The following is a 12,484-nucleotide window of genomic DNA, read 5'->3' as shown; positions in this document are numbered from 1 at the left end:
TTTCTTTTTTTTTTTTTTTTTTTTTTTTTGGTACCCAGGATTGAATTCAGGTCCTTGTGCTTGCAAGGCAGGTGGTGGAACCACTGAGCTAAATGCCCGGCCCCATTTCAGAACTTTAAAGCTGAGTGATTCTATGTGGGAAAAGATCCATCCAGAGACATCTGTGTTTCTGTTGCACCTTTTAATGTTATGCTAGGCAACTCTCACATCTGCCCAGCCTTTGTTTGGGAAATGCTGTGTCACAGACACCATTGCTGCTGCTACTGACTAAATTCCCAGTATACAGAGTGGCCAGCAGTCTGGCCTGTACGCCTGGAGCGCAGACAACAGGGCCTTGAGAATCTGGCAGCGTGGCAATGAAAACTGAGCACAGACCGGGACAGTGAACAATCCCATTTCTAATTACAGATTATTAGTTTGGGACTTGACCTCCTACAAGCCTGCCATCCAGTAACTGCTGCGGAATAACAAAGGCGGGGAAAATCTGAGATAATGTCATCTTTCACCCCCACATCCCAAAGGTTAGTGTCCTGATGACAATCACAGGAGAGAATGGCAGAGCGCGGACAGAAAGAAGATCCCTTGTCTTCCGGAAGTTGGGGCTTTCACTTCCCATTTCCACCACCTCTGACAGAGCCCTAATGAGGGGCAGGAAAACCATGTCCTGGGGGTACAGTTAGTGAAACGACACATTTAAATTTTCTAACAGAGAAGGGTTTCACCTCTGTCTTTCTCTTTTTTTTTTTGTACTGGGGATCGAACTTGGGTCCTTGTACCTTGCCAGGCAGGCGGCAGAACCACTGAGCTAAATCCCCAGCTCTCACCACTGTCTTTCTTAAATAGATATTTATTCTGCATTGTTTTATTTGAAGAAAAAAAATCAGAACAACGAATATGTATTGAAGTGAAGTCGGAAGGGTAGATCTTGGCTTGGTAGAAGGTAAATATTTTATAGAAATTAAGACTGACGCGCCAGAGAGGCCCTTTGTTTATGTGTATGCTACGAGGGGCCGAGGGGAGACAGAAGGGTTTAATTCTGGTCATCTGAGCATTACTGAGTATTTTAAGGGGACAAGGCCCGCAGTCCCCAAGCCTTTGAAGTAAGAACTAACATTCCATGTAATGTTTTCCTTAATTCCAGAGAAAAGAGGAGTAAATGGGTGAAAAATTCATAAAACTCTGAGCATGCTATTTGAGGCAACACAAGTAACAGGAAGAGTAGTATAAATATGAATATGTTCTCCTGCGATTTATGTGCCCATAGGGACCCAAATATAAAAATAAATTTCAAAGGTTTCCTTTTCCAAAAGAGACAGTGACTTTTCCCTAAGCCTGTCTTTAAAATATTTTCCCTTCACAGTTTAAAAAGTTTAAAAGTTGGAAAGATGCACTGACTGCTTTCCCCTCAGAAAAATGCATTTTCTTGTTTGTGTCAGTAGTAAAAGCTTCACTGACCACCCATGCTAAGCGACCAGAGAATAAGCATTCTAAATCCATATCTCTGGGTCATTAAACTAAAGGCCCTAATTTTTAAAAAGTAGAAACATAAACTATTTATAAACCCTGCCATCCCATGAGTGCTACGTCTCCTTCGTACACGTAAATCCATCTCAGGCTAAGGGTAGGTTGTAGGATGCACAGTGCCTGAGGGAACCGGAAGAGAGCAGGACACACCCACCTCGTGGTATTTTTTTGTGACTTTGCTGGGCACACATTGACATTCGTTGCAACTGTGGAGGCAGCAGGCACAGTTTCCACCGCAGCGTTTCACCAGGAGGCAACCTGGCCAGAAAATGGTATCCGTTCTCTTCAGTTCTTCCCGTATGGACACCGAGAAGTTCCGAGGGGTGCAGCTGTACAATCTCACCTCCTCTTTTACGAGGTTCAGGTCCACCACTACAGGGCAGAAGATGAGCACAGACGGAAAAAATAAGCGTTCACCCTTTGAGCCTGAATGTATTTCATGAGGAATCCAGCTATTTCTTGAATAGTAGCTCTAACAATACCCCTTCGTATTTTCACTAGGTTGTGAGGCTGTACAGCTTGCAAATTGGACGTTCCATTTCATGGCCAACAAAGCTTCATTATGATTTTGGTGACCAGTGAAGAGACACCATTGTGCACTACGATGAACAGAGCCAACAAAACAGTTGAGCGCTATAAATAGGAGACTTCATAGAGAAAAAGGGGGCTACACCTTTTAACCTTCGTAAGAAAGTAGACAAGGAGAGCATTGGAGAGAAGAGTACCGAGTAAAATGATGAATGCTTTGATGAAAAAACAAATGCAGTGTTTAAAAGGGTAATAGGCGTGCGCAGTTAGTGAAAGACTTACTGAACTCAGTCAAGAGAACTTTCTATAATGTTCCTGGTGCTAAGAAATGTGAAATGCAGAAAGGGGATGAAGAAGATGTATTTTTTCAAGACAGCTGAGTGGACCATAAGTGAAAAAAAAATGTTTTATTGTAACATCAGAAGTTGCTAGAAAGGCCAGTGTCAAGGGTATTAGGTATGCATGTTTTTTAAAATTTAGAGTAAAAGTCCTTTTGATTTCTAAAAGATGGAAGAGATGTCGAATCTATAAGCCCTCGTCTCCATTCTTTTGGCAAGCTGTTCAACTATTTTGTGCTTTACTTTTTAAGTATCTACTTGTGAAGACTACACAAAATATCCTTTCATTAGATGGTTGCAGAGAATCCTCAAAGAACCATTGTTTTCAACTACAAAATGATACAGTCTCAGAAAACTTACACCAAAACAACATGCCATATTTACTATGAATTTATATATTACCTAGCACATAGAGTCATTCATTATTAGAATAAATTCTTTTCATATAATTTTAATTTCTGCTTCATAGCTCCTTCTTTAGAAGTGCCGCATAACACAATTACTCTAAAAAATTTAAGAGATTCACATTACGTATATTCTCTGGGGTTCTTTTTTATTTAGTAACAATTTTATTGAACAAAAATTTGTATACCATACAATTTACAAACTGAAAGTGTATGGTTCAGTGCCTTTACCATCTAACAGAATTGCACATCCTGGCCATGCTCAAGCGTGATCATCCTGGTTATCCCCAGACAGGAGGCTCTACGACTTCCCTTCATCCCTCATCCCCCCTTGAATTGAGGCAGTCACTGCCGACCCTCTACCTGCACAGCTTTTCCTATTCTGCAGATTAATTCACTGACGTACTTATTTATTTTCAAGATGGACCATGTTCTTGGCAACAACAAAGGCCCTCACAGATCCAGAGAACGCCACCCCGCACGGTGAGCTCTGACGCCCCACTAGAGTGGAACTGGAAACACACAGCAGAAACATACTTTGAGCACAAATTTCTCTCTCTCTCTTCCTATTACCTCTTCTTTCATACTTTATTTGTATGTTTATTTATCTATAGATTAATAACTTTTTATTAAAAAATAACTTTTTATCTTCTTAATATAAAAACATCTCTGTCATCGTTTAGCCGAGAGAGGATAGAAATCCACAGGAATCTACTCAGTCTAAACCAAGACCATAAACTCCTAATACCTCTGAGGCTGCACTTCCTAATAACTTCTGCTCTTACAATAAAACATTTCCCTTCCATGAAAAGTTAATATATAAATAAAGGGTTCTTTGTTTTTCCAGAAGTTGTTTTTGTTTTTGTTTTTTTTTTAATTAGGGCTATTGCCTAAAACATAAGAAGTACGGTTAAATGCCTTCACACTGATGTAAGAAACATTAAAAACATCTAACTTAAAAAAATGAATTGTTGTATTTTAAATAATTTAAAGATATTATAATAATTAAACTCCAAATTCTTGTTTTCTTAACATTGAAATATATATGATCAAGATTTTCTCATCAAAAAGAGACAAATTTTATTTTGTATGAAATATATTATAAAATTATAACTATGTAATTATGAATTACAAGCATGATAACTATCTGAGGAAAACTTAGGCCAAGTATTAGCAATACACCTAGTCATACTAATTCAGCAGGTCCATTTCAGCATTACCAGCTAAAATATCATTTTTTCTGGTACAATAGAAAATCAGTTTTTATTTGAATGAAGATTTTTAATCTGAAAGTAATCTTGTAAAGACATTTAAGAGGAAATGAGTTCATTGTTTCAAAGGCCCTGAAAGAAAAACCAAAATATATGTAAAATTAATGAGATCACTGGGTTAAATGATGTCACATATTTTACCTGGTTTCATTCTGCTGCACACATTGCATATGGGCAGATTTCTCTTTTACTGTTAAAAATATGTGACCTTATCAAATCTAGATCTTCTTTACCTCTATAAGGTAACAAGTGGGCAAGGGGGAGAGGGTATGAAAACACACACAGACACAGGAGCTGGCTCCGGTTTGCAATGCTTGTCTGGGGTCTTTCTTTAGAAGGTGAATGAAGCTCTTAGCTTTCAAAGGACATTTAGCTTCCCCAAATAGTTTCAGACACACTATTTCATGACACTAGAAAACGAGACTGTGTATGTTCTCCTTAAATGTTTACTTAACCACAACAACAGCTCAGGTAGATTTCCCAAGTGAAGTAAATTATGATACCTCCTACAATGTGAAAATGTAAACACACTTTCAACCTGGCTTCCACTCACTTATCATGGTTGACACAGGAGTCAAAAGCCTTTTTCAAAGTACTAGTTAAGCCTAACTTAGAAAATAACCATTTTTCTTTTTTCCTGCAGCAGAAGCATATGAATACAAACTCAGGTCAGAGGAAGAATCAGTCACAAAGTAAAGCCCCAGAAAAACACACATACAGGAACCCTGGGCTAATGAGACAGTTTAGGGTAAAAGTAGCTTATCATCTTTGCAATCTATGCTTCCTAATCTTAAGGTTTCAAACTCATATAAGCTTTGCTGGGCATAGTGGCACACACCTATAAGCTCAGCACTCGGGAGGCTGAGGCAGGAGGATTGCTGTGAGTTTGAGACCAGCCTGGGCTACACAGTGAGTTCCAGGTCAGTCTCAACTACATAGCGAGACCCTTTCTCAAAAAAGCCAGAAAAATACAAGCTTTGTTAAAATAAGCACTGTGAGCATAATATCACATCACAAATTCTCACAGATCTGCTAGACAAAAGTGAGACGGGGAGGAGGGAAAGAGAGAAAGAGAAAGAAAGAAAAAGAAGCCAAAAGTGTGATTACGCCCCAAGGCATACTTTTATTAGCTTAACTATAATATTAAGAAGTTTCCCTCTACAAATTATTGGTAACACAGAAGTCAGCCTTTAGATTCTTTTTTCCTTCTTGTAAGTACTAAGGTTTATATTAGTCTTTCTAAAGAACAAAGAATTTGACCACAAAGCTAGTCAAAACCATGATTTCTAGAGCAAATTTCAGTAATATTTTAAGTTTCACGATGAAAGATGATATTGACATAAAAATTAGGGTCACATTTTACTTTGTTAGTCTTTCTTCCAGGAAATTCAATCCAAGGATACTGTGTTATCATAATGCAATCCAAAGGTGGTCTTTCTAAGATGAATGTGGTAACACTGTGATATGTTTATTCTGAGGAAAATCTGTTTCAATGTCTAATTAGAAGCTTTTAAAAGTTTTACTCCTATTCCCTTGTGCAGTGATTCTCAAGAGGGGAGTTGCTTTTGTCTACATAGATGTTATGCCACACCTGCATTTTAGTTTATATAAAGTTCCAAAAATATACACTGCTGTGCTCACACACTATATGCTTAAAAATGTAATAGTTTTGGCAAACTGCAAAAGGCTTCAATTTGCAAAGTGTTAAATGAATATTTGAAAGATCTAGTGCAGTTCTGGATGCTTTTAAATGCACATCAGCGTCCGGCCAAACCTTGGAGAAACAGGCAGAGAAATTCAGGCATGAAGATGTGGCTGGAAGGTAGGATTTTAGGCTAGAATCCAGAAATCAGCTGTCACAAAAGTAGATCTGAGCTTAGAAACATTTTGTTCACTGCCGCTGCTTCTCACAGATACACACGACAATCTATTTCACATTTGCCAACAAAAGCCCTATTCATGGGTGTTTCAGCCAGTCACGCTGATCTTCACCTTCCTGCTCCTAAGTGGGAGGGAGGGGAAGTGTTGTTGGTAAGTTATTCATCAAGATCAAATCTCTTAAATGCGTAACAGCATCCAGCATCTGGACAGGATTCAGCTGCCCATGCACTTGAACATACATTTCGAATCTTTCCAGAAGGAAACCCAGTCTGCAGGCATGGCAACACACCAGAGAGGTGGCAGTCGGAACGTGACCCACAGAGGTTAAAGCTTATGATCCAAGAAGCAAATCTGTGCTGGAAGAGGCAGGAGTCAGATTTCTTTCTGACAAGACTTAGAACAAGTCTGGGGCCACCTGCCCTCGTGAGTGGCTCCAATTAACTGAACGTTGTCCCTTCCACGCCTTCTTCAGACTGTCATTACCTTCTACAGAACGACCCTGGGTTCACTTCAGTGCTCTGAGAGACTAAAATAAATTTTCTGAGTCACCCTGGTATTCCTCTTGCCTTGCCATCTGTGTCTGACAGGAACGCTTGGCATTTCTAAGTTTACTGGGAAACCTAGTTAACCCTACTGAAAGCTCAGCGAATGTTATTGGCAATTTCTTGATTGAGTGGACTTCGATTTAGTCATCAGTACTTTCACTCATAAAAGGAGATTTGTCTGGTCAAAAGTGATAATTTCAAGTGCAAATTTATATAAAGAAAAACTATTATGGTGTGGTTTCCTTTAGCTTATTGTTTTCTTGCTATAAATTCTACCTTGGAAACATCTAACTTTATTTTTTGGTCTATCCATTGCTACTCTCCACATTGAGAACTTTCTAGGCTTAGGAAATATAAATGAATGCAAGTGTCACCATGCGAAAAAGGGTACTAATGATTTTTATAGAGGCGCCCTGCCTTCCAGCCCCAAATCTTGTTCACAGCTATGATAATTACCCCTGAATCTATAAATCAATATACTCCAAATGTAGACTAAGCAATGGTTCTCATGAAATGCCATAAAATTCATCAAAATACTACTTCAGAGGATTAAAAATGACTGAAACGTTCGAAAGCATCTCTTAAATTACCAAACCCACTGCGTCACAATTAAGTGACTCCTGTTATCTGTATTCTACTTGAATATATAAATGTGCTCGAATGATAAGAAAGGGGATTATTTACATATATCACTGAGGAATTTCCCAGCGTTTCTCCTCTTTGGAAGTTGCAGCAAAAGAATCTGAAACATTAGCTGCTAAAAATGTAGTCAAGGGCCTAACGTGAAGAGGGCGCTTACCTTTGGATTTCCTTCCGAAAACGAAAGCCTTGCCCAGGGGCTGCCAAGAGGGCCGGTACAGATCCTGCAGGTCCAGCTGCCACCTGTCTGGTTCCAGATAGCGAATGAGCTCTTCCAAGGTGCCGAAGGCCGCGACGGCGTTGTCCAGCAGCTCCAGGGGCAGAGCCGAGGGGGGCAGCGACGCGGGACTGGCCGCCTCTGTGACCTGCTGAAAGCAGAGCGAAGCCTCTGTTAGCTGTTCGAAGCCGACAGTGTGCTCCCTCCGCAGTGAGTGGCCACCGTGGGCAAGGCCGCGGCGGGCACACGGGAAGCAAAACTGCACTGAACTCCACCGCACGGAATTACTGTGCGGAGATTTCACACCGCTGGATCCTGATAGGTTTTCTGGGAAATCACACGGAAAAGGTCCCCATTTCCACTACCACGCACCGGGCGTGTAGAAATGTTCTCCATATTTAAAGCTGTCTCCACGATGCAACTATCGATATGCAATGGAACATGTAGTATCATTTTCCTAATTTTTCTTTTACTCTCTATTTTTCAATATTCCCCAATCTGGATAATGGCTTGATAGTTACGAAAGTCAGTGGCAGATGAATTAAGATATTAAGGTAAAATAACTCGTAAGAACTAGAATAAATTCTAGGTGAGAAGTCTTTGACACCGGGGGACAACTTTGTAGTTATGTTAGAAAATGCCTAAAGCATAAATGATCAACCTGATAAATTTAACAGAAAGGACTTATGAAGATTAAGAGACAGGAAGAGAGGGGGGAAAATACTTCACCAAATACATGTACGACTGTCACAAGATTACCACACAGAACACACGGGACAGGAAGAGATAGTTCCACATGGGGAAAAAACGAGCAGACTTCGAGATAAGAAGCTCGAAACTATGCTAAAAATATAAGAATATGCTTAATGAATAGAAAATATGCAGAGATATAAATAATAAAAAAGGCTAGGATTCATTACCCCATGCAAAACAAACACGAGGTATTGTTTCATATACAAAAAAGGAGGCAGCACTTCACAGAGGTGACACCGACCGCAGAGAAGCCACAGTGCACACCACTGAGGATGTAGTCTGCCTGCGGAACTGAGACCCGGGCAGCAGCCCCCGGTGGGTGGCAGGAACCAGTGTGCACTGGGCGCTGGGGTTCTGGGCCTCTTGTGCCCCTGGAGTTAACCTGGAGATGCACAGCCATCCATGTGTGCAGTGACAGGCACAGCAGCAACATTGTTTGAAACAGAGACAGTCGGGAAGCAGCTGCACATCTACGCACGAGGGCATGGATTAAAGAACACAAAACCAAACGGCAGGCCTCAAATAAGTCAGGGATTTCAGTAAAAGCAGGGGCTTCAAAAACTAAGCAAGAACTACCCTTTCCCAGTTTTCAATGTGTAGAGAGTTGCATATTAGACTTAAAATTGAAATAGGCAAAAGGAAATACAGAAAGCAAAGCATAAAACAAAACATCTCTATGGTTGTTGATGTTCATTTATAGCAGTGTTTATAATAATAAAATTCTAGCTGGAAATTAAATGTCTAATAATGGAATAGTACATTTCACGACCCCAAAATTTAAATAGTGTGCAGCCATTAAAGATGAGATCTCCAGAAATCTTTTTACTAAAAAAAGATGATGAAAAGCTACAATACATAATACAGTTTAACAAAACTATGCAAACATACATTCTAACATGACATGACCCTAACAGGCATAAACTCTAACAAAATAAAAAGACCCAAAGTTTCTACAAAGACTGCTTATCTGTGGTTTAAATCACAATGTGTGATTTTCTTTTTCATATTTTCAATGTTTTCCATAGTAACTATCGATTCCTTTTAGAAGTCAGATTAAAATAATATTTCTTATAATAAAACTCTTCCTTCTCATGATGTGGAAAGACACTAAAACCCATGTCCGAGGCTTAGCAGTTTCTAACCTTGTCTGCTTGCCTTAAAACTTTTCATCCTGTCATTCTGTTCTTGTAACTGGGGTTCAGCTACCTAAAAGAAAATATCACCGATCATGGGATGGATTTGATTGTTTGCATCTGGGGGAAGAACCTGAACTCCTCACCCACATCCAGGGCCCCAAATCTGACCTCTGCTCACCTCCTCATCCAAACCTCCGCTTGCCAAACCCAGGCAGATTCTTTCCCAGTCAACCTGGCCTCTTCTTGAACAACCACACACACATCTGAGACTGCATCGTCACCCATGCCCCGTGCACGGAAGTCTCCACACTGTTGGTCCACGTCATAGAGCTTCACCATTGATCATGGCTGATAAAACACTCATCCAATCCCTGAAGCCGCCCACGTCAGCAGGGCCACTGCTGCCCACGCATGGTGGCTGTGTCCCCCCAACAAAGCCACTCTCTGTGCACTGCCCCGGGCCTCCTGAAGGAAGGAGTGCCCTTCCGCGGGAGGCACAGCTCTGGCAGGGACTCCGGTTTCCCAGGACAGAGTCCTCCTGGCCACCGGGAGGTTATTTCTGCTCATGCTTGGGAGAAATGTTTGCAGTAGCTTTGGGACAGCAGTGATTCACTTCATTCTTACTTGGAAGGCTCAAATTCATAATCTCAAGGACCTGGTAACAATATTAAGACCAAGAAACATTCTACTTATATTATAATGTTTTGTGCTACTGACTAGATTGCTAAACTTTTGAAAAGTAGAAACTAACTTGACTATGTTTTTATTTACACTACCATTTTTATAATGGTTTGTGAAACACAAAATTGCTTTAGCAGAGAATACATGATGACTGATACTTGTACAACAGATATAAATAAGCAAGGTTTAATAAATATTTACATCTTTAATTTACCTACACTGGCTTATATTGAGTTTTATGTGAGAAAGTTGTTGTAAATTCTTTTGCAAATTTAAAAGAAAATAAGCCGAAGTGCACATAACTTTATAAAGTGAAAATTAGGTGGTCAGAAATCCTCAAAAAATAACTGAAGCTAGACCTAGTGTTTTGAACCTGTAATCCTAGCGCTCTGAGAGGCTGAGGCAGGATTATTGAAAATTAGAGCTCAGCCTGGGAAATTTAGCAACTTAGTTATAATTAAAAAAAAAAAAAGGCTGGAGATCTAGCTTGGCACAAAGGTTCTAGGATCTGCGTACCACAAACAAAGGAGTATCTGAGTATGACTCATGATTACAATGATAGAAAATATATTGAAAGCTTTCCAATCTGCATGCACAAACTATAAATTACCTAGGTGTTGCACTGCAAGTGTACATTGTAGGCATGATATACATTGTTTATTTAGGCTCCTTTTAATTAGCCTGGGAACCAACAATCAGTTGCTTCACTCGGTTTCCAAATCTGTTGGAAACTCACTGAATCAAGAATTTCTCGTGAAATAGTAAAGAGCTACAACCAAAACCAGCTATTACTGAGATAAAGCTTAATGCAAAAGAAAGTGACTCAAAATGATCCTGTAACACTAAGCATAAAAAATATGTCCACTTTTGTTCAATGAGGTGTCAGCAGGTATCAATTCTCCTCACCTGGGACACAGATAGGAGGAAAGCCTCTTGTCACCAGTTACTGGATGTACAGATTGCTGGGGGAGGAAACCTCCAAGCCACTACATATTTACATTTAGTTAATCTAAAAAAAAAAAAAATCCCCCAGGTCTCCACCCCTCACCAAAGAGAAAATTCCCTTCCTGTTTAGCACATCGTCCTGGACTCAGAAAATGAATCCTTGGACAGACCGGACAGAAGAAGGGAGGCAATGCTTCTATTCGAGAAGCTTCTCATGATTATTACTCACCCACTGGTTCAAAGAACGACCAACTTGTGCCCTGTCTGGGTTCTGCTTTCCTAGGTTGGTTGCATCCACTTGAGGGACGTGTATGGGGACAATGGGAAAAAACAGATATTACAGGAAAGTTTCTTCTAAATTGTTATTTTCCCACTACAGGATGCAATGTTCAGCACAGACTTGTGGCTTTTTCTCCTGTAGGAAGCATGAGGAAAATGCTAACAGTATCTTTGGTATTTAAAGATCCTAGAATTGGGCTGTTAAACTAGTTAGAAAACATTTATATTTGATGCCTTGGCTTGAATTGGATTTTCATATTCCCTATTTCCTATCTTTTATGCTGTAAAAGTAGAAACTTAGAAGTCATGAGCGGCCCTGAGACAACACAGCGGAACATGGTAGATGGTGATAGAAAGCAGAAATTGTTGGTGCAGTGAGAAGAACCGGGTCCCAGCCCTGCCCCGGTGGGCAGAGGGAAGGCTGCTGCTCCCGCCTGGTCAGAAGCCAAGAGCCAGGAGCTCTGCAGGTGGGGGGACACTCCGGTCCAATACTCTGCCTCAGTTCCATCCATGCAAAACAGGGCAGCTAAGCTAAGTGACCTTCCAGTTCCTTCCGGACTTTGACTTTTCCATTTAAGCATCCTATGTAATGTCAGATGCCAGGGTCAGCAGAATCATCCGGAGCATTTCAAAAGTATGCTACTTAAGTCTACAATGAGCCAAGCTCTAGCGTTCTGGGTTTTTCTTTTCTAAGTCTCCCATTGCTTTAGATTGCAGTGATTGCACTGCTTTTTATGGTGCAAGAAACATCCTACCTCAAGACACCTGTTTGTTCCAGAGTCTTCATAAGAAGAGGAAAACAGCACAGACTGGCTTGGGGCTCTGAAGACTCTGGGAGAAGGCAGGCAGGGGTCCACAAGACAGGGATGGATGGTTCAGGAGAGGCTGAACGTGCCGACCCTGTATCAACCTAAAGCATCTGACACTGTGAGGAAATAAATTTCTGCTGGATGAACTAGTTCGTCTGTGGAGGGTTGTTAAGGCAGCCTTGGAAAATTAGAATGTGCTGTCGTCAGCTCCTTGCCTTGCCATCTCTTGTAGAAGCAAACAAAAGTTAATAGTATACCCATTCTTCAGATCATTTAACAAACATTTACTTAGAAACCTATCAGGTGAGGACTGTGAAGAAAACAATCCAAAAGCCATGCCTCTGTGAAGCTCATCCTTTCTAAACCAAGCTGTCTAGATCCTTGGAGAGATTCTTCTCTTGCCAAAATAAAACCCAACTGAAAATTTTCAACCATGAGTCACGAAAGTAACCAAACACATATTGTACGAATCCGGGTGAGTTCAGACCATGAAAAGTGAACACATTATAAAAGAATACTACAAAACAAATATAT

General features: G+C 40.4%; 1 protein-coding gene across 6 annotated transcripts in view; it reads right to left on the bottom strand.

Annotated features, from left to right (window-relative positions):
• Positions 1-12,484, bottom strand: part of Pdgfc (platelet derived growth factor C) — a 201,032-nt gene that overhangs the window by 24,551 nt on the left and 163,997 nt on the right. For 5 of the 6 annotated variants that reach the window (XM_010627967.3, XM_010627966.3, XM_033759930.1 and 2 more), the window contains exons 4-5: positions 7,291-7,498; positions 1,679-1,896 (exon numbers count right to left, since the gene is read on the bottom strand). In XM_010627967.3, the coding sequence (XP_010626269.1) occupies positions 1,679-1,896; positions 7,291-7,498 (426 nt within the window). The remainder of the gene's footprint in view (positions 1-1,678; positions 1,897-7,290; positions 7,499-12,484) is intronic. The other variant, XM_010627965.3, reaches the window with a different exon arrangement.

This window comes from Fukomys damarensis, unplaced genomic scaffold (assembly GCF_012274545.1).
Source record: "Fukomys damarensis isolate Sample0158 unplaced genomic scaffold, DMR_v1.0_HiC HiC_scaffold_38, whole genome shotgun sequence".
NCBI lineage: Eukaryota > Metazoa > Chordata > Mammalia > Rodentia > Bathyergidae > Fukomys > Fukomys damarensis.
This window is presented reverse-complemented; position numbering and strand designations above follow the sequence as displayed.